General features: G+C 52.5%; 1 protein-coding gene across 1 annotated transcript in view; it reads right to left on the reverse strand.

Annotated features, from left to right (window-relative positions):
- LOC144738062 (uncharacterized) overlaps positions 1–22,076 on the reverse strand; it is a 97,103-nt gene extending 75,027 nt beyond the window's left edge. Inside the window, exons 1-5 of the mRNA XM_078620968.1 lie at positions 20,639–22,076; positions 9,822–9,950; positions 4,234–4,803; positions 3,218–3,327; positions 43–104 (exon numbers count right to left, since the gene is read on the reverse strand). Coding sequence (XP_078477094.1) covers positions 43–104; positions 3,218–3,327; positions 4,234–4,803; positions 9,822–9,950; positions 20,639–21,899 — 2,132 coding nt within the window. The 5' untranslated portion in view covers positions 21,900–22,076. The remainder of the gene's footprint in view (positions 1–42; positions 105–3,217; positions 3,328–4,233; positions 4,804–9,821; positions 9,951–20,638) is intronic.
- Between the last annotated feature and the right edge of the window lie 1,158 nt (positions 22,077–23,234).

Below are 23,234 nucleotides of genomic sequence, written 5' to 3' on the forward strand. Positions count from 1 at the left end.
ATTGCGGAGTGACGGAGTGACGCGAGTTTAAGCGGTCCTCACCGGAAGTTTAAGATCGCCACTTGCACGAACCGAGACCCGAGGCTCTGATAGGAGCTGGTGAGCTGTGGAACGGGGGGGGGTGGAGGTGGTGGGTGGAGTGGTGGGGGGGGGGAGTAGTGGGGGGGGGAGAGCCGTGTCATCAAAGCAATCGTTTATTTCATTATCGTTGTCACAGTCCCACAAGGACACAAACCGTGCCCTGTGGGGTCACGGGAAGAGAGCCATCGCAGATGACGAGCAGGAGGTCAGGGTTCTCTCGTCGGCTATGGTGTGGTGTATAGTATAGTGTAGTGTGTGGTGTGTAGTGTAGTGTGTGGTGTGTAGTGTATAGTATAGTGTGTGGTGTGTAGTGTAGTGTAGTGTGTGGTGTGTAGTGTAGTGTGTGGTGTGTAGTGTATAGTGTAGTGTAGTGTGTGGTGTGTAGTGTAGTGTGTGGTGTGTAGTGTATAGTGTATAGTGTGGTGTGTAGTGTAGTGTGTGGTGTATAGTGTATAGTAGTGTATTGTGTTTATTGTAGCGTATAGTGGTGTAGTGTATAGTGGAGTGTGGTGTATAGTGGAGTGTGGTGTATAGCATAGTGTAGTGTGTGGTGTGTAGTGTAGTGTATAGTGTAGTGTAGTGTGTGGTGTATGGTGTAGTTTGGTGTCTAGTGCGGTGTCTAGTGTAGTGTCTAGTGTAGTGTATAGTGTAGTGTATAGTGTAGTGTATTGTGTAGTGCAGTGCCTAGTAGAGTAGTGTAGTATAGAACATTGTAGTGTTCATTCGTGTCATGTACAGTGTAGTGTATTTTAGGGCATAGTGTAGTGTGTATAGTGTAGTATATTGTGTAGTGTGGTTTATAGAGGAGTGTATTCTAGTGTATAGTGTCGTGTAAAGTAGTATATAGTCGTTTGGTGTCGTGTTATGTATAGTGTTGTGTATAGTCCCATCGGTGAGCTCCTCCGGCAGGCAAGGCTGCGTTGGCTGAGTCATGTAGCCCGCATGCCCAGCCACCGCATGCCAAAACAGCTTTTGTTCGGCCTGATAGAGGGGACTAAACGGGCGCGGCACGGGCTAGATAAGAGATGGAGTAATGTGGTACAGGAGGACGTGGAGCTGAGTGGACTTGCCGATGACCGGTACCAGTGTTGTCAAGATCGGCCTCTGTGAAGGAGACTCGTGAAGGACGCTACTGGGCAGTTGGAGGCAGTCGCCCTCCAACAACAGCGGAGGGCGGAGGAGAGATGCTCACAACAACGAGCGGAGCACCGGGTGGCTAAAGCACAGCAAGTTGGTACAGTAGGGGGCACAGGTGGTGCATCAGCCAGTCATCTCGGTCATCTCAGTCAGTCGACCCGTGGCACCTGCTGGGTCTGCCCCGTGACCTCCTGCCAGCGGGCGTTCGAGACTTCACGTGGCCTCAAGGTGCACATGGCCTGGCACAAGCGCCGTGGTGACGTCACCGTCACTTAGTGGCGAATGGCGGTTGTTGTACTGTATAGTGTATAGTAGTGCAATGTATAGTAGTGTAGTGTATAGTGTGTAGTGTATCTTGTGTAGTGTATCGAGTGTTGTGTATCGTAGAGTAGTGTGGTGTACAGTGTCAATTTTAGTGTAGTGTCGTTATATTTCTGGATGAGTATGGGTCTCTCTCTATGTATCTCTATGGGTATTTATGAATATGGGTCTCCGTGGATCTGCATGGGTCTCTATGAGTATTGGTCTCTGTGGGTCTCTATGAGTATGGGTCTCTGTGGGTCTGTATGGGTCTCTGAGTATGGGTCTCTGTGCGTCTGTATGGGTCTCTATGAGCATGGGTCTCTGTGGGTCTGTATGGGTCTCTATGAGTACGGGTCTCTGTGGGTCTCTATGGGTCTCTATGAGTATGGGTCTCTGTGGGTCTGTATGGGTCTCTATGAGTACGGGTCTCTGTGGGTCTGTATGGGTCTCTATGAGTACGGGTCTCTGTGGGTCTCTATGGGTCTCTATGAGCATGGGTATCTGTGGGTCTGTATGGGTCTCTGTGAGTATGGGTCTCTGTGGGTCTGTATGGGTCTCTATGAATATGGGTCTCTGTGGGTCTCTATGGGTCTCTATGAGTATGGGTCTCTGTGGGTCTGTATGGGTCTCTGCGAGTACGGGTTTCTGTGGGTCTGTGTGGGTCTGTATGAGTATGGGTCTCTGGGGGTCTCTATGGGTCTCTATGAGTACGGGTCTCTGTGGGTCTGTATGGGTCTCTATGAGTATGGGTCTCTGTGGGTCTCTATGAGTATGGGTCTCAGTGGGTCTGTATGAGTCTCTATGAGTATGGGTCTCTGTGGGTCTGTATGGGTCTCTGCGAGTATGGGTCTCTGTGGGTCTCTATGAGTATGGGTCTCAGTGGGTCTGTATGAGTCTCTATGAGTATGGGTCTCTGTGGGTCTGTATGGGTCTCTATGAGTACGGGTCTCTGTGGGTCTGTATGGGTCTCTGTGAATATGGGTTTCTGTGGGTCTGTGTGGGTCTGTATGAGTATGGGTCTCTGGGGGTCTCTATGGTTGTCTATGAGTATGGGTCTCTGTGGGTCTGTATGGGTCTCTATGAGTATGGGTCTCTGTGGGTCTCTATGAGTATGGGTCTCAGTGGGTCTGTATGAGTCTCTATGAGTATGGGTCTCTGTGGGTCTGTATGGGTCTCTGCGAGTATGGGTCTCTGTGGGTCTCTATGAGTATGGGTCTCTGTGGGTCTGTATGGGTCTCTCTGAGCATGGGTCTCTGTGGGTCTGTATGAGTCTCTATGAGTATGGGTCTCTGTGGGTCTCTATGGGTCTCTATGAGTATGGGTCTCTGTGGGTCTCTATGAGTATGGGTGTCTGTGGGTCTCTATGAGTATGGGTCTCTATGCGTCTCTGTGAGTATGGGTCTCTGTGGGTCTGTATGGGTCTCTCTGAACATGGGTCTCTGTGGGTCTGTATGAGTCTCTATGGGTATGGGTCTCTGTGGGTCTCTATGGGTCTCTATGAGTATGGGTCTCTGTGGGTCTCTATGAGTATGGGTCTCTGTGGGTCTCTATGAGTATGGGTCTCTATGGGTCTCCGAGTTTGGGTCTCTGTGGGTCTGTATGTGTCTCTCTGAGCCTGAGTCTCTGTGGGACTGTATGGGTCTGGTCAAATGACAAGTGAAGTGAGTTTATACTTCGCCGTTGTGAGATGTCTTACGCTGGGTAGGAGCCTGTTGGACATGGTCCTGTAATCCAGCGAGTTTGGGTCACTCAGGGCAGAGTTGAAGACTTCACTGATTGTCAGCGTGACTGGGACCACCTTGAGGTCTGTGGGAGACAAAGACAAAGATTACCATTACAGCCTCTACCAGACTGTAGGGGAAAGTGCTGTTAGTGGTACTGAGTAGCGGAACAGACACACACACAGACACACTCAAAGATAAACAAAGATCCCCCCGGATAGCCTCGAACAGACTGTTGGGGCAAGTGCTGTTAGCGAGCACCTATGAAGGCCGGAACAGCGCATGAAGGCATGGGTAGCCAGCAACTACACTCGATCGCCTATGTCTCCACAGTGGCGATGATTACACACCGCACCAGGTATTCATTTGAGGCTGAGTCGACCTAGGGGAGGCCAACGACCGGTTCAGATAATCGTCACTGGTGGTGTTGGCCGTGAGTGGGAATCGAACTTGGGTCTCTTACTGGGTTCGTAGCGCTAACCACTCCTCCACCTATTCCCACTAACACGCACCAACTCATACAAGTGCACATACACACACTCATCCACACGTACAAACTCCACTCACTCACTCTGTAGAACAGGTGGAGATCATACAAACTCCACTCACTCACTCTGTAGAACAGGGGGAGATCACACAAACTCCATTCACTCTGTAGAACAGGGGGAGATCATACAAACTCCACTCACTCAATTTGTAGAACAGGGGGAGATCATACAAATTTCACTCACTCACTCTGTAGCACAATGGGAGATCATACAAACTCAACTCACTAACTCTGTAGAACAGGGGGAGATCATACAAACCCCACTCTCTCACTCTGCAAAACAGTTGGAGATAATTCAAACTCGACTCACTTGCTCACTCTGTAGAACAGGGTGAGATCACACAAACTCCAGACTGACAAAAGTAATTCAGAATCGGGAATGGACCCAAAGGCCGCCTTTCGCTGCCTGCGAGAGCCATCGCAAGTGCCACCTTCCTCGCTCACCTTGGGGCGCGTAGGGGCTGCTCGTGTGATTCGAACCACCGGTTGCCATCGTTGTGCCCAGGACAGGAGTCGCAGTGGTGTTCAGGACCACTGCAGTGGTCGCAGTGGTGTTCAGGACCACTGTAGTGGTCGCAGTGGTGTTCAGGACCACTGCAGTGGTCACAGTAGCGTTCAGGGTCGTCTCAGAGGTCACAGTAGCGTTCAAGGTCATCTCAGTGGTCGCAGTGGCGTTCAAGGTCATCTCAGTGGTCGCAGTGGCGTTCACGACCACCGCAGCGACCGCCGTAGCGTTCAGGACGGTAGTGGCATCGGTGGGGTTGGCGGTCGTGCACGATGGCAGAGGCTCCGGCCGAGGCACGCACTGCACCCCGTCGGGCGGCAACCCCTTGATGCACGTGCAGGAAGGGAAAAAGCTGGAGCCGGAGTAGGAAGAAGGGGCGGAGCCGGGCGAGGGGGAGGGGCCGGACGCGGCAGCGTCATCGCACGCGCCCACCTGCCGGCAGGCAGCGGCGCTCCACAGCAAGCCGGGGCCGCAGTGGCAACGCGTTTGAGGACCGTCCAACACGCACCCTGGCGAGAGATCGGTGGGGCATGGGGGGGGTGGTGGTGGAGGAGGAGGGGAGTAGGGGGAGGGGAGGGAGAGGAGGGGGGGTGGGACGAGGTGATGACGAGGTGATGACGAGAGGAAGGAGGCGGTAACATTATGGTGGCGGTCGCGGTCAGATACGGTTGCATTGTGGGGGCCATTGTCTTGTCCGGCTGATATGGGGGACCACCGCTACTTGCGAACATTCGACTTACGAACTTTCGGAGACACCAACAAACTGTGTTCCCGTACGTCCAGTTGCAGCTGTTCGGAATGAGAGATGTAAGGTCAACGTGAAGAACCAGTGGCATCTACATCTGCATAACGTGAAGAACCAATGGCATCTACATATACAGCATATCAAGACCCAGTGCCATCTACATCTGCAGAACGTGAAAAACCAGTGGCATCTACATCTGCATAACGTGAAAAACCAATGGAATCTACATATACAGAAGATGAAGAACCAGTGGCATCTACATCTGCATAACGTGAACAAAAAATGGCATCTACATCTGCAGAACAAGAACCAGTGGCATCTACATATACAGAATATCAAGAACCAGTGCCATCTACATCTGCAGAACGTGAAAAACCAGTGGCATCTACATCTGCATAACGTGAAGAACCAATGGCATCTACATCTACAGAAGATGAAGAACCAGTGGCATCTACATCTGCAGAACGTGAAGAACCAGTGGCATCTGCAGAACGTGAAACACCAGTGGCATCAACATCTACAGAAGATGAAGAACCAGTGGCATCTACATCTGCAGAACGTGAAGAACCAGTGGCATCTACAGAACGTGAAGAACCAGTGGCATCTACATCTGCAGAACGTGAAGAACCAGTGGCATCTACATCTGCAGAACGTGAAGAACCAATGGCATCTACATCTGCAGAACGCGAAGAACCAGTGGCATCTACATCTACAGAACGTGAAGAACCAGTGGCATCTACATCTGCAGAACGTGAAGAACCAGTGGCATCTACAGAACGTGAATAACCAGTGGCATCTACATCTGCAGAACGTGAACAACCAATGGCATCTACATTTGCAGAACGTGAAGAACCAGTGGCATCTACATCAGCAGAACGGAACAACCAATGGCATCTACATCTGCATAACGTGAAGAACCAGTGGCATCTACATATACAGAAGACGAAGAACCAGTGGCATCTGCATCTGCAGAACGTGAAGAACCAGTGGCATATACATCTGCAGAACGTGAATAACCAGTGGTTTCTACATCTGCAGAATGTGAAGAACCAGTGGCATCTACAGAAAGTGAAGGACCAGTGGCATCTACATCTGCATAACGTGAACAAAAAATGGCATCTACATCTGCAGAACAAGAACCAGTGGCATCTACATCTGCAGAACGTGAGAAACCAGTGGCATCAACATCTACAGAAGATGCAGAACCAGTGGCATCTACATCTGCAGAACGTGAAAAACCAGTGGCATCTACAGAACGTGAAGAACCAGTGGCATCTACAGAACGTGAAGAACCAGTGGCATCTACATCTGCAGAACGTGAAGAACCAGTGGCATCTACATCTGCAGAACGTGAAGAACCAATGGCATCTACATCTACAGAAGATGAAGAACCAGTGGCATCTACATATGCATAACGTGAAGAACCAGTGGCATTTACATCTTCAGAACATTAATAACCAGTGGCATCTACATCCGCGGAATGTGAAGAACTAGTGGCATTTACATCTTCAGAACGTGAAGAACCAGTGGCATCTACATCCGCGGAAAATTAATAACCAGTGGCATATTCATCTGCATAACGTGAAGAACCAGTGGCATCTACATCTGCAGAACGTGAAGAACCAGTGGCATCTACATCTGCAGAACGTGAAGAACCAATGGCATCTACATCTACAGAAGATGAAGAACCAGTGGCATCTACATATGCATAACGTGAAGAACCAGTGGCATTTACATCTTCAGAACATTAATAACCAGTGGCATCTACATCCGCGGAATGTGAAGAACTAGTGGCATTTACATCTTCAGAACATTAAGAACCAGTTGCATCTACATCTGCAGGAGATTCTACAACTTTAAATCCATTCCCCGTGTTTAGTGTACACTCTGTACAACATGTTTGGAATCGCAAGGGAGTAAAGTTGAAAATTGCGAACAAAATAGACTGACAAACAGACCTCTGGGACCCAACTCGTTCGTAAGTAGAGGAGTGCATGTAAATATGGAAGTTACACTAATAGGGTTTTCCCTCTTTTTTCTGGAATCAAAACTGACACCTTTTGCAAGGAATCATGTTTACATTAACCACAATACTTGCAGTCAAATGCAAAAAAACATTACTCTGATAATGTATGCATTGTCCTTGAAACTGATTGGTCCACACCAGAGCATACATTATCAGAGTATTGTTTTTTGTTTGCATTTGACTGAAAGTTCTGTGGTTAATGTAAACATGATTCCTTGAAAAAGGTGTCAGTTTTGTTGCCAGAAAAAAGGGGAAAACCCCTATTAGTATATTTTGGTACTGGCAAAGAATGTCCCTGTAAATATGGAAGTTTGTCGTCAAACCTGCCACCACCACCATCGCTGCCACCCATCATGGCCAATCAGTATGATGTTTTTGTCACGTAAACCACAAGATGTGGCTAATTAGTTACTAGTTCAGTACTATAACCTGTGTGTGTGTATTCGAGAGTTAAACCCACCACAAAACACGGGCATCGATTTGCCTCCCATTGTATATGTACCAGATCAAAGTTCCTCTGGGACAGCCATGGAAAGCTTATCGAACTAAGTGGTAATTTTTTAAATGTAAATAATAATGTAGGTGCCAGAGAACATCCCTGTCGTACCCCTAGGTGAACAGGGAATGGCTCCATGTCCCAGCCGTACAGTTTTACCCGGGCCTGCTCACCATCACGAAGGTTCTTAAATGATTGTGAGCAGAGAGCCAGAGTCTCTGAAAGTACGAAGAACAACCCCAAACACAGGCCTATTGATGGTATCAAAGGCCTTGACCAGGTCAATAAAACAGAGATGTAGATCTTGTTGGAATTCTCTACACCTCTGCTGTAACAGACGGACAGAAAATATTGCATCTGTGCAGGACTGCCCAGGCTTGAAACCGCATTTGGGCACCGCAAGCCTCTCCTCAGAGTGCCTGGCAAGGCGATGTTGAAAAATCCTTGCCACGAATTTTCCTGTCACAATGAGAAGGGAGATGCCCCTTTAGTTATTATAGTCTGTGGGACCCCCCTTCTTAAAGAGGGGGACCACCAGGGTATCCTGCTAATTCTGCGGAACCCGTCCAGTGGTCCAGGCTGTTGTTATGATGTCATATTGGGCAGTCTTTACACAAACGCCACCCTCCTTCAGCAGTTCACTTGGGAGATCATCTCTGCCCGGTGCTTTTCCTGGTCTCAGCGTTTGGATCGCCTTCCTTAAAACCTCAACAGATGGCACCTCAGCCAGCCACTCACAGGGGGTCACAACTTCTTTCAATATTTGAGGCACTGCAGCCTCCGCAGGGTTATCCCCAATTTGCCCCATTGATGTTTTCCAGACTGAAGGATTTCCCTTTCCCCAAGACCTCACAGAAATGCTCGACAAATCTGCAAACTTGTTCCTGAGGGCCAGAGATCGATCACCCTTCTTTCCACTAAGAATTGCGATAGATGTTGCACCGCGGTGCCGCACGGCTCTCCTAACCTCCGAGCGAAGGCTGCAGTAATCCTCCTCATTCTCCGATGTGGGATGCAGTAGACGGTGGGAGTGGTCCTGTCGATTTTTGTCAGCCAGCCTGAACACCTCCTCCGTCAGCCAGGGTCCCTGGGCGGGTTTTGCATCGTGTACCCAAAGCAGCCATTGCAGCTGCATGAGACACAGTTCAAAACTCTCGCGCCATTTTCCCTCGGCATCAGGAAGAATGGGGGACGATGCCAACCCCAGCCGCAAGCGATGATGACATTTTTGCTTCCAACGTTCATCTTCTAGTTGAGACCAGGCCACTGTAGGTTTAATTGGGGTTCTAGATGGACACCCACCATGGGAGTGGAAGAATGGCAGGCGCATCTTACAGATGACAAGTCGATGGTTAGTGCGCAGATCAGCTCCACGGAAGGTCCTGGTGTCAAGCACATGTGCCCGTATCCGCTGTTCCATCACTATGTAGTGCAGCAGATGTTCTTGCTTGTGCCCAGCATGCATCCATGATATTGCGTGGATGTGGCGATGCCAGATAAGCGTGGTTGGTTTATTACAAGCCCATGGGCTGCACAGAAGTCTAGCAGCCTCCTACCGTTATTTTTTAGCTGATCTGGCCCATGCCGTTTGATCAGTCCATGCCCAGGTGCCAGCATCATGACCAACTTTGGCATTAAAATCACCCAACAAGATGACTTTTTCCCAAAGGGGCCACTTTAGCTAGCACCCTTGAGTGGATGGATGCATCCATCCACTGATGTTCATCTTCGGTGGGGTGCATAAACAACCACCACCAACACCACTCCTCACCTCCAGTTAATGTGGAGGCCAGCCCAAGTAGCCTGGAGCTTACAGCTTCCCACACCTCACCACCACGCTCCCACACCCCCTCGATTGTTTTATTCAGAATAGCCACTCCCCTTTGTTTGGCATTCTCCTGCCCCGAGTAGAGGACTGTCCACCCTCATGGTGGCTGGAGCCAGAGCCGGTCCACCAGACCTCCTGAATGCCACAGAGATCCAGGCGGTACCAGTCCAGCTCTCGACAGATGAGTGGCAGCCTCTCCTTCGTTCGAACATTCCATGTGGCCACCCGTAGTGTTTTCTAGTTGTTTCTGGAGGAGCCCCGAGGGTAATGATTCAGTCCTCTGGCTCCGCCAAAAGGGGTTTGGCCAGGAGACGTCATGGATGCCTGTTCCTCTGGCACCTCGGGCACAAGCTTAGATTCATTTCCACGTAGTTTAGTGATCACACACTCACACACGTGTACACACACGCAGGCCGTAGCCATGATACTCACAGCTGAGCACCGTGACGCTGCTGGTGACATTCTGTTTGCTGACGATGAATTCAAACGAGCAGTTCCCACTGCCGATGGGAGCATCCGTCTCGATCTGCATGCTCGCCTCGGTCGTGAACGACGTCGTGTCTGGAGACCAGATGGAGAGACGGAGAGACAGACAGACAGGCAGACAGATTTTATCTAACCATGCGTAAGGTCCCCACTGAGCTAGGTAGCTCTCTTTCAGAAGCGACCTGGCTCATCGCGCATGAAAGCTCAACCAAGTGGCCGATATCACTGCGTGGAAATTTACAGTGGCAGCCGAATGCTCTCAACGCGTGGCGATGTTGATTCTAAAATGTGGAGGGGAAAACCCGAAGGACTCGGAGAAAAATGCACAGGAACCACGGGGAGAGAGAGAGACACGCAAACTCAAAATATACAGCAGTAGGCGTCATGGTCGGGATCGAACCCTCGACCTCCTGCGTACCAAGTAAGGTAGTTAACATCTCCTAGCCACCGTGGTGTTAAGGTCCGGGATTAAAACCACGACCTCCTGCGTACCAGGCGTGGTAGTCAACATCTCCTAGCCACCGTGGCGTTAGGATCCGGGATTAAAACCACGACCTCCTGCGAACCAGGTGAGGTAGTCAACATCTCCTAGCCACCGTGGCGTTAGGGTCCATGATTAAAACCACGACCTCCTGCATACCAGGCGAGGTAGTCAACATCCCCTAGCCACCGCGGCGCCCAGTAAGAAGGGAATATTCACCCTTTCCCTGTTTCTGAGACACCTCCAAGTCGCAGGGGTGGATGGGCAAGCGCCCGTTCACCGCGGAATCCCGTAACTCGTGTGTACGCACGGCAGAGGTCGCAAACGGGTTATGATTCCTTATCCGTACCCGTACCCGGCTGCACCAGGGTCGCAAACGGGTACCCGTACCCTACTCGGGTAGAGTACGGGTATCGGGTAGGGTATGGGTATCGGGTACCCGATTGCGACCTCTGGCACACGGGCTCGGTTTTAATTTTATTTCAGATTAGAGGCGTAGCAGTAGCAGTCGTCACAGTAGCAGCACCGCCACTGCCATCGTCGTCGTTACAAAGACGCCGTAACCCACCGCAGAGAACCGTAGCAACACGACCTACCGCCAGAACAAACACGTGTTACGTAATTATAACTTTATGTAACACGATTTCTGTTCCTGGGTAGTAAGTGTTATTTTCCAATTGCTTATGCCTCAAAAGTAGAGCGAGTGGCTATTATTCCCCACAACACTTTGCTTTTGTGACCAGGACTTCACGTGAAGGAATGACACAAATGCACACCACGTTGTCTCGTTGAAAATAGGTACATTTCAAAATGATGACTTTACCCCACCATGCTACCCCCCCATGCCCCCCACCCGCCCCTCCAATCTTGGCCCTCCCCCCAACGCCCACCCACCCGCCCCTCCACCCCACGCCCCCCTCCCCATCTCGGCCACTCCCCCCATGGCCCCGCCCCCCATCTCGGCCCCTCCCCCCCACGTCGGGCTGTAGAGGAACGGGGCGGTCCACTCGCCCCCAATTGAGATTCGGTGGCGCGCGTCGGTGGCGGGGAGATTGGAACCGCGGACAGTTTGGTGCCGTTGTGGTCTTTATTCATATAGAATACTCTCGATGATTCCAATTTTAGACACTTTCTTTGAACTCACTCTGTTGTTGTCGTTGTTGTCGTTGTTGTATCCTCAAATCTTGTAACTCAATTTTAACCCACTTCCCAATGTGGTATCGACTGCAACCTTGGTATACTGATGTCATACTAATAACAATATATTCTATCATAAAAATATATGTTTTTAAACATTCTTTTTTACATGTTATGTTTCGGCTTGGGTAAAATTATCCTCGGTAAACTGACGTTGGCTGTAATTGGCCACGGTCCCATACAATATGGCAAGCTTCGGGGCCACTTCCTGGAGTCGTGGAGTTCTGCCATTACTAGTACATTTCATAAAAGCGTGTTTAAAAAAAAAGTGTTTTTATATTACTTATTAAATGGAGGCCACGGACTGCGCCAATGAGCTTTTAGCGGTAAACAAGGAACCATATTTACCGGGTAATACTTCGCACTTCCTTTACCCTTCCGGGTAATTCTTCCGAGCTACCTTTACCCTGTACCCTTTACCTTACCCCTTGGCATGTCGACACCTTTACCCTTTACCTTAATCCCTTTTACCTGGGAAAAAGGGTAAATTACCTTACTTTGCCGAGGTCTAGTAATGTGTGTCCGTGTGTGTGTGTGCATGTGTGTCTGTGTATGTATGTGTGTGTCCGTGTGTGTGTGTCCCTGTATGTATGTGTGTCAGTGTGTGTGTGTCCGTGTGTGTGTCTGTGTGTGTGTCTGTGTGTGTGTCCATGTATGTGTAAGGGTGTCAGGGGAAGGATTCCCACCAATAGGAGTGTTAGTGGGAGGGGTAATCGAGGAGATATAAGGGGAAAACGGGCGGGAAGAAGGGGCCTTTGGCGGGAACGAGATTGGGACGGCTGGGGACAGGTGTGGATGGGAGAAAAGGATTAAAAGACGAACCCCCTGCAATCTTGTGTCGGCTCTCCTTTACATATGTATGTGTGTGTCAGTGTGTGTGTGTCCGTGTGTGTGTCCGTGTGTGTGTCCGCGTGTGTGTCTGTGTATGTGTAGTGTAGTAACTCCACGGGAGACGACTTCACGGGTAACACACTCTTTATTTTATCAAACTTGGTTACAGGTGACTAACACCTACTTTGTATCTCGGGTGACAAACACCCACTTAGCTACTTGGCGACTAACGCCCACTGAGCTACTCGGATGACCCACATCCACTTAGTACTCGGGTGACAAACACCCACTTAGCTACTTGGCGACTAACGCCCACTGAGCTACTCGGATGACCAACATCCACTTAGTACTCGGGTGACAAACACCCACTTAGCTACTTGGCGACTAACGCCCACTGAGCTACTCGGATGACCAACATCCTCTTAGCTACTTGGCGACTAACGCCACTGAGCTACTCGGATGACCAACATCCACTTAGTACTCGGGTGACAAACACCCACTTAGCTACTTGGCGACTAACGCCCACTGAGCTACTCGGATGACCAACATCCACTTAGCTACTCGGCGACTAACGCCACTGAGCTACTCGGATGACCAACATCCACTTAGCTACTCGGCGACTAACGCCACTGAGCTACTCGGCTTCACTAGGTCTTCAGCTCCGTCTTCGGGTCTTCAACTGGGTAACTCTCCCCGAGTGCTCTCGCGCGTCCCCCTTTATACCCCACCTGCGGACGTCGCTGCGAGCCCCCACTTATTCGACCAATCGCCGGGCGCTGGCTACGATCCTCTTTTCCCACATCTCATCGTGCCTCACCACTCACTCCGCGCCGCCCCGTCATCTGTCACTCCCGGCGCGCGCGTCCACACCACGCCCACAACGCGTGCCCAACCCCGCACCCCGCGCCGCCCCGTGATCCATCACTGTCACAGTCGGCGCACGTCAATACCACCACTACATCACCCCCTACCACATAGCTCGCAGCCGCCCCGGCTGCTATAAAAATATACAAACCCCCCCTGTGTGCCCCGTAACACAACACAACAACAAGAACAACAACTAAGCTAACAACACAACACGACGCGAACACTACCATCCGCAACCCTCAACCAATGCCACCGCGACAATAGAACAATATATACAAACCGGCGAGTGACAATAGCAATGTGTATGCAAAAAAAATAAATGGAAATTTTTTTTTTTCTTTCGACTCGTGCAGTGTCCCCTTTTCTTCCGAGCGTCCCTACAACGGGACATTACCCCGGCAGAGGGGAACACCGGGCGAGCTCGGTGTAGAGCAAAAAAACCGTCTTCATGAAAATTGTTGAGACCTAGCCCGAGTCCGCCTTGCCGGTCCGTCGTACGGCACCAGACGCGGTTGAACGTCCGGTGGTGCCGGCGGTTCAGGAAGACATCGGCCAGGCATCGAGGACTCGTGCGTGCCCCGGGGTTCAGGCTCCCGACGGTCAGCAGCCGTCAAGCCCGAGGCACCTGGGGGTGGGTCAGGTGGAGACATGTGAGGAGCAGCCTGTGACACCTCCCTCCCCGAGTCGATGGTCACATCACACGCCCGGTCGTCACGGCACAGAACGGGGTCACACGGTGCCGCATAGGGCTTCAGTCGGGAGGGGTGCACATACCAACGGCGTTTCCCCCATTTAATCTGTATACTCTGGGGTCGTGCAACCCGCACAATTTCCACCGGTCCCCTCCAAGGTCTCAACAACTTGGGGGACGTAGCCAACGGTGCATGTGGACAATGCAGCCAGGCCTTATCGCCTGGTTTCCAATCATGCGTATGCACCCTCCGCTCATGCAATTTCTCGTTTGCAATTTGCCGCGACCGCGAATTCAACCTTGCCGCCTCCCGCGCTTCAGTCAATTTGGCGATATTAAATTTGATGTGGTCTGCCAATTTAGATTTTGCACGTGGCTGGGAAATCCCCAGTTGGACGTCCATGGCCGGATCGGCCTCCCGCCCATACATAAGAAAAAATGGGGAAAACCCCGTCGCCGCGTGAGGGGCCATTCGATAGGCCGCGAGTACCCCCGGCACCTGTAAGTCCCAATCAACCTGATCGTCGCAGACCTGTTGGCACAACATAGACGTAATCGTCCTGTTCAGACGCTCAACCATCCCGTCAGTCTGCGGGTGGTAGGGGGAAGTACGCACTTTCTTTGTACCCAACAGGTCGCACACCTCGCGCAACAAAACGCTCGAAAAATTCTTCCCTTGATCCGTCAGCAAGCGTTCGGGGGCGCCCTTGTCCAACACATAACCCTGGACAAAGGCGTCCGCCACCGCCGCAGCCGACTGGTTGGCGAGCGGCCATGCCATAGGCCATCGGGTGAAGTATTCCACGCCAACCAGCAGGAACCTATTTCCCCTTGGTGTAACCGGAAAGGGCCCCAAGATGTCCAACGCTACCAATTCGTTTATACGCGAAACCTGAATGGATTGCAGCGGTGGATTAGCTGCCAATGGTGGCGGTTTCCTTTTGGCGCACCCTACGCATCCCTTAAGAATATTCGCCACGTCGTTACCCATCCCCGGCCAATAATAGTCTCGCTGGATTAGGGCGAGCGTTTTGTGAAAACCCAGATGCATGAGCCGTTCATGAGCTGCCAGAACAACCCTACCCCGCATAGCAACAGGCACAACGAGCACGTGACGCCGGGACATGTTGTCCCACCTCATCAAAAGGCCCTGTCTGCACACCCAGGAACCGACCCGCGCCTCCCCTTCTTCGGGAGCGCCAACTTTCCGACGCAGCGTAAGTAGGGAGCTGTCGGACATCTGGAGGCGGCCCCACTCAATGAGGGGCAACGACAACAGCGAATCCCTCCCCGTGGGGGCGTCCTCTCCCGGGGTGTCAGTGGCGGCGAGCGCAACTCCCGGGGTGCCGGCGACCGGGGGTTTGCACCGCGCTGATCCCAACAAACATGTGCAGTCCGTGCACGGCGGCAACCGCGACAAGGCGTCCGCGTTTGAGTGCCGCAACCCCTTTCGGTAAATCGTCGTGAATTGGTAGTCTTGAAGGACCTCCAACCATCGGGACAATTGGCCCGATGGCTGTGCCACGCGCATAGCGTATTGTAGAGCCGCATGGTCCGTCCGGACCGTAAAATGACGGCCGTAAAGATACGGCCTGAATTGCTGTGTAAAAACCACAATGGCTAACAATTCACGACGAGTTACGCAATAGCGTTGTTCTGCGGGGGAAAGAACCCTACTACCGTAGGCGACCACCCGTTCAACCCCCCCGACCACCTGTGAGAGCACCCCCCCGATACCCGTATTGCTGGCGTCCGTGTCAAGCAAAAACGGTTGTGTGAAATCGGGGTAACACAAGGGGGGAGCCTGCACCAAAGCGTCACGGAGGGAGCAGAACGCAGCCTCCTCTTCCGCCCCCCAGTGAAACCTCACACCCTTAGCCGTCAAAGCGTGCAGGGGCTTGGCTATGGTGGCAAATTGCTTGACAAAACGACGGTAATAGGAGGCAAAACCAATGAAACTACGAACCTCCGTGACCGAGGTTGGCGTTGGCCATGAGCTGACGCAATGCGTCTTAGCAGGGTCCGTCGAGATCCCTGAACGACTCACGATATGGCCCAAATACCTGACCGATTCCCGAAGCAGAAAACATTTAGCCGGTTTAAATTTAAGCTTAGCGGAACGCATCCTGAGGAACACCGCTCTCAGTCGCTGAAGGTGCTCCTCGAAAGTCCGACTAAAGACGATAATATCGTCAAGATAAATCAAACAGGTATCCCATTGGAGCCCCGACAAAACCAATTCCATGAGTCTCTGGAACGTGGCGGGAGCGGAATGTAAGCCCATGGGCAAACGGTTGAATTCAAATAGGCCCCCAGGTGTTCGGAAAGCAGTTTTAGGTTTAGACTCGTTATCGAGTGGCAATTGCCAAAATCCAGAAAGCAGATCGAGTGTGGAAAAAAACTGCGCTCCCGCCAAGGCATCCAGCGACTCATCCATCCTGGGGAGCGGATACGCATCCGCCATCGAGATTTTGTTTAAGCGGCGGAAATCGACACAAAACCGCAAGGACCCGTCCTGTTTCTTTACTAGGACAATAGGAGCACCCCACGGACTAGAAGAGGGCGAAATGATATCTGCCGCCAACATATCATTAACCGCCGATTGCACATGTTCCTTCTCGGCCGGGCTGAGCCGGAAGGGATTCTGACGAATAGGGGCCGCGTCCCCTGTAGCTATGTGGTGGCGCAACAGGTCAGTGCAGCCGATATCGTACTTATGTTTGCTGAACACGTCAGCAAACTCGATGAGCAAACCCCGCAATGCTCCCAATTGCACCCCGGACAAGTTATCTGAACCCGCACACAGCGAGTCCAACCACTCAGTCCCCTCATCACTTTGAGGATGCGACTCGACAGTGAAATCTGCTTGAGCCACGAGCCGTTCCTCAATGGGTAGCGGCGCGGCGTGAGCCAGCACCGTTCCCTGCGCAATTACGGCCGGCCGCGACCCCGTATTCAGGACCATTACGAACGGCTCACTGTCCCCTCTCACCATGGTTTGAGCAACCGCTAAGTCGAGGCCCTTACTGGCTCTGTTTGACGGCCCCAACAGCACCCCCTGTGCCTCCGCACCCACCTCGAGTGGCTTCCTGAACCGAAGGGGTACTAACATTTGCGATCCCGGGGGCACCCGTACAGTGTGAGTCGCCAGCGCCTGCACCGTCGCACAAACCGTGCGCACTTTGGTAGGGCTCGACAAGAAGGCAACCCGCCGACCTGACGGAAGCTCTATGCAGGCCTGATCTATAAGAATTTTGATGGGCATTTTTGACAAAAAGTCCGTACCTAGCAAACAGGGAACGGCCAGCGATGATGATACAAAAATAGGGCCCGCTAATTTAATGTCACCAATACAAATAGTCGCCCGAATCTGGCCGATGATCCCCAGGGATCCCCCATTCGCCGCATAAAATGGCACGTCTACCGGCAGAAGGGGTCTACTTTGGACGGGAAGAATGTTATAAATAAGGTCCGAGATGATGGTGGCCGACGCACCCGTGTCAACAAGCACCCGGACCTCAACCCCGTCAATGAACCCCGTTACCACGGACGACCCGGCCGACGCAGCCACGATCCTGTGGGCCAATTCGGACCACTCGACTGCTTGCGGGCCGCGTACGGACCCCCCTCGCCGAATTGAACCCCCGGCACCCAGCCGCGAACCCCCCACCGCGAAGCGGCGACCCGAATGTGCCGTGTTTGTGGACCGAACGTGTGAGGTGCCGCGACTTGCCGGGTTTTGTTGGGATGACTTGTGGCCCTGGTCGTCGTCCCGACGTGGTCCTGCGGCGCGCTGACGCGGGGCCCGGCACCCGGCTGCGACGTGACCCCGAAGGCCGCAGTTGTAGCAGACGACGGACGTCGTAGGTTTCGGTTGCTCCAGCTTGCGGGGCGAACGTGTGGGCGAACGACCTCCCGTTCTCCACTCCCCCGGACGCGATGCAGCGAAGGCCTGCTCCTGCACCGCAGCTGGCTGAGGTTCGGCGATCGTGGCGGCCAGTGCCGCGTTCCCCGGCCATTTGCAGACGACCCCCGGCTTGCGTTTGAGGACCTCGTACGCGTGAATGCTCGTGGCGATCGCCAGGGAGCAGATCTCCATCTCGTCTGCCACGTTGATGGGGACCCCCAACTCGTGGGCCAACACCAGCAGCTGCTCCGTCACCATGGCGTCCTTCCCCTCCTTATCCATGCGGGGAAAAGCTGCGTCCGCCAAGGCGAGTAGTGCCGTGCGGTAGGCTAGCGTCGTTTCCCCAGCCACCTTCCGCCGATCGTAGAACTGGTGGCGACACGTGGAGGGCGGCCCGAACACCTTCGCCATCAGGTGTAGTGCGGCCTGGAGCGTAGAGCGGGACGACCTTGCAGCAGATGTGAAGGCTGCAAGCGCGTCGTCGTCAAGCATCGCTGGCAACGCACGCAGGGCAGTGGTGTCGGACCACCCCGACATCTCCTGATGAGCGAGGAACCTTCGTTGGAAGGCTCCCCAGTCGCCCCCATCCGCCTTGAACGCCGACAGCGCGGGCAATCTTTGCTGGAGGACCCGATCGTCGTCGACGTCGGAGAGATTTTCCCGCGCTCCGCTGGAGTTGTGTAAAATGTCGGCTCGGTTGTCAGGCGCAAAATGGAGGGCTCCGGCGCGCTCTGATGACGTGGGCTGCGCTGCGCGGAGGTGTCCGGCCACGTGGCGTCCGTGTTTCCCGCCAATCAATGGCGGCCCCTCAAAAACGGCGGGAACTTCCAGACTTTTGGCGCGAAGCGCCTTTTGGCGGGATCCCGCCAGCCTCGCTCCTTCCTCCAACCCCGCAGCCGTTTTCCCGCCCGCTGGAACGGAGATCTCGGCCAAGATTGCAGCGGCGGCGAGCAGCAACTCCGCCAACCGGGAGTGCGCGTCCTGGAGGCTGGTGTCGGAGGCAAGCGGAGCGTCGGCCATCACCGCGAAGTGCTGCATCGGCGGCAACTCCTCGTCCTCTACTCCCGAGGTCGGTGTCCCCGGTACGCCGTCGTCATCCCGACCTCGCTCGTGGGTACGGGTAGTCTTCCTTGTGTCCATACTTCTTGAAGACAGGTTTACTTCTGACGCCAGTTGTAGTGTAGTAACTCCACGGGAGACGACTTCACGGGTAACACACTCTTTATTTTATCAAACTTGGTTACAGGTGACTAACACCTACTTTGTATCTCGGGTGACAAACACCCACTTAGCTACTTGGCGACTAACGCCCACTGAGCTACTCGGATGACCCACATCCACTTAGTACTCGGGTGACAAACACCCACTTAGCTACTTGGCGACTAACGCCCACTGAGCTACTCGGATGACCAACATCCACTTAGTACTCGGGTGACAAACACTCACTTAGCTACTTGGCGACTAACGCCCACTGAGCTACTCGGATGACCAACATCCTCTTAGCTACTTGGCGACTAACGCCACTGAGCTACTCGGATGACCAACATCCACTTAGTACTCGGGTGACAAACACCCACTTAGCTACTTGGCGACTAACGCCCACTGAGCTACTCGGATGACCAACATCCACTTAGCTACTCGGCGACTAACGCCACTGAGCTACTCGGATGACCAACATCCACTTAGCTACTCGGCGACTAACGCCACTGAGCTACTCGGCTTCACTAGGTCTTCAGCTCCGTCTTCGGGTCTTCAACTGGGTAACTCTCCCCGAGTGCTCTCGCGCGTCCCCCTTTATACCCCACCTGCGGACGTCGCTGCGAGCCCCCACTTATTCGACCAATCGCCGGGCGCTGGCTACGATCCTCTTTTCCCACATCTCATCGTGCCTCACCACTCACTCCGCGCCGCCCCGTCATCTGTCACTCCCGGCGCGCGCGTCCACACCACGCCCACAACGCGTGCCCAACCCCGCACCCCGCGCCGCCCCGTGATCCATCACTGTCACAGTCGGCGCACGTCAATACCACCACTACATATGTATGTGTGTGTCAGTGTTTGTGTGTCCGTGTGTGTGTCAGTGTTTGTGTGTCCGTGTGTGTGTCTGTATGTGTGTGTGTGTTCGTGCTGACCACTACGAACAAGCCACTTGAACCAACAGACTGCATCGGGGGCGGCGTCCCATTTGTCAACTTTGTCGGCAGCACAAAGCCTCGGCCGCCTTTGTCTCCCTATTCCATCCTGTTGTCGATGTTTACCCAGGGACCAAACAAAAGCGACAATGGACCGCTCAAGAGTCTATCCTTTTGTGATGTTTCTCGTTCGGTGAGGCAAACCTCCGGGTGAAGGGCTCTCACTTTTTGGTCGGCTGGAAAAACACGCTCAACGGTTTCAAGAAGGCTGCTGTCACCACTGAACTCTAAAACTGCTATCACCACTGCTGTCCCAATCAACACCACCACTGCTATCACCACTGCTATCCCAATCAACGTCGTGATTTTTATTTTATTTTACTTTTATTAATTTAAATTTTTTACCTACGTGACTTTACCGAAAAAACCTAAGAATACCAATCAACACTACGACTGATATCACCACGACCAAACACGTCACCGGATGACAAGCCCATGACGCGCTCGTACACGTCATGGACTCGTGTGCATGTACTCAAGCCCATGACGCTCGCGTGCTCATCATCGCCACGGCAACAAAAAGTTGGGTTTCGAAGTGAAGAGAAAGAAATTGTGAAGTGCGCTTGTCAAAAACACGACAAAAATGGCTGCGCTTACCATTCACAGCGGGACAAGATGGCCGCTGGGAGACGGCGGTTGCTGTGGAGGTGGTCAGCATCACTGCTGCAGTGGTGGTGGCGGTTGCTGCCGTTCCGTTTGTTGTTGTTGTTGTTGGTGCGGTTGTCACACTTGGCGTGGCCAACGTCGTCGTCGCAGGGAAGACAAAGGCGGTCGTGCTGCTCGCGGACCCGGTGGTTGTCGCCGAAACGGTCGTGTTGGTTGCGACGGGAGCGGTTGTGTTGTCCGCAGCTGTTGTTGATGTTGTGCTCAGTGTGACAACAGTCGTGGTGATGATTGGGACAGAAGTGGTGGTAGCAGTCGTGGTGGTGATTGGGATAGCTGTGGTGATAGCAGTCGTGGTTTTGATTGGGGTAGCTGTAGTGATAGCAGTCGTGGTGTTGATTGGGACAGCAGTGGTGATAGCAGTCGTGGTGTTGATTGGGGCATCAGTGGTGATAGCAGTCGTGGTGTTAATTGAGATAGCAGCTCTGATAGCATTCGTAGTATTGATTGGGACAGCAGTGGTGATGGCAGTCGTAATGTGGATTGGGACAGCAGTGGTGGTAGCAGTCGTAATGTTGATTGGGGGAGCAGTGGTGATAGCAGTGGTGGTGATGATTGGGGCAGCAGTGGTGATATCTGTCGTAATGTTGATTGGAACAACAGTGGTGGTAGCAGTCGTAATGTTGATTGGGACAGCAGTGGTCATAGCAGTCGTAATGTTGATTGGAACAGCAGTGTTGGTAGCAGTCGTGGTGTTGATTGGAACAGCAGTGGTGGTAGCAGTCGTGGTGATGATTGGAACAGCAGTGGTGATATACGTCGTAATGTTGATTGGAACAGCAGTGGTGGTAGCAGTCGTGGTGATGATTGGGACAGCAGTGGTGGTAGCAGTCGTGGTGATGATTGGGACAGCAGTGGTGGTAGCAGTCGTGGTGATAATTGGGACAGCAGTGGTGATAGCAGTCGTGGTGATGATTGGGACAGCAGTGGTGGTAGCAGTCGTGGTGATGATTGGGACAGCAGTGGTGGTAGCAGTCGTGGTGATGATTGGGACAGCAGTGGTGATAGCAGTCGTGGTGTTGATTGGGACAGCAGTGGTGATAGCAGTCGTGGTGTTGATTGGGACAGCAGTGGTGATATCAGTCATAGTGATGATTGGGACAGCAGTGGTGATATCAGTCGTATTGTTGATTGGGGGAGCAGTGGTGATAGCAGTCGTGGTGATGATTGGGACAGCAGTGGTGGTATCAGTCATAGTGATGATTGGGACAGTTGTAGTGATAGCAGTCGTAATGTTGATTGGGACAGCAGTAGTGATATCAGTCGTAATGTTGATTAGGACAGCAGTGGTGATATCAGTCGTAATGTTGATTGGAACAGCAGTGGTGGTAGCAGTCGTAATGTTGATTGGAACAGCAGTGGTGGTAGCAGTCGTGGTGATGATTGGGACAGCAGTGGTGATAGCAGTCGTGGTGATGATTGGGACAGCAGTGGTGATATCAGTCATAATGTTGATTGGGACAGCAGTGGTGATATCTGTCGTAATGTTGATTGGAACAACAGTGGTGGTAGCAGTCGTAATGTTGATTGGGACAGCAGTGGTCATAGCAGTCGTAATGTTGATTGGAACAGCTGTGTTGGTAGCAGTCGTGGTGTTGATTGGAACAGCAGTGGTGGTAGCAGTCGTAATGTTGATTGGGGGAGCAGTGGTGAGAGCAGTGGTGGTGATGATTGGGACAGCAGTCGTGGTGTTGATTGGGACAGCAGTGGTGATATTAGTCGTAATGTTGATTGGGGGAGCAATGGTGATAGCAGTCGTGGTGATGATTGGGACAGCAGTGGTGGTATCAGTCATAGTGATGATTGGGACAGCTGTAGTGATAGCAGTCGTAATGTTGATTGGGACAGCAGTGGTGATATCAGTCGTAATGTTGATTGGGGGAGCAGTGGTGATAGCAGTGGTGGTGATGATTGGGACAGCAGTGGTGATATCAGGCGTAATGTTGATTGGAACAACAGTGGTGGTAGCAGTCGTAATGTTGATTGGGACAGCAGTGGTCATAGCAGTCGTAATGTTGATTGGAACAGCAGTGGTGGTAGCAGTCGTGGTGTTGATTGGAACAGCAGTGGTGATATCCGTCGTAATGTTGATTGGAACAGCAGTGGTGGTAGCAGTCGTGGTGATGATTGGGACAGCAGTGGTGGTAGCAGTCGTGGTGATGATTGGGACAGCATTGGTGGTATCAGTCGTAGTGATGATTGGGACAGCTGTAGTGATAGCAGTCGTAATGTTGATTGGGGGAGCAGTAGTGATAGCAGTCGTAATGTTGATTGGGACAGCAGTGGTGATATCAGTCGTAATGTTGATTGGGGGAGCAGTGGTGATAGCAGTGGTGGTGATGATTGGGACAGCAGTGGTGATATCAGGCGTAATGTTGATTGGAACAACAGTGGTGGTAGCAGTCGTAATGTTGATTGGGACAGCAGTGGTCATAGCAGTCGTAATGTTGATTGGAACAGCAGTGGTGGTAGCAGTCGTGGTGATGATTGGGACAGCAGTGGTGGTAGCAGTCGTGGTGTTGATTGGGAC

This window comes from Lampetra planeri, chromosome 77 (assembly GCF_965212315.1).
Source record: "Lampetra planeri chromosome 77, kcLamPlan1.2.h2, whole genome shotgun sequence".
Lineage (NCBI taxonomy): Eukaryota > Metazoa > Chordata > Hyperoartia > Petromyzontiformes > Petromyzontidae > Lampetra > Lampetra planeri.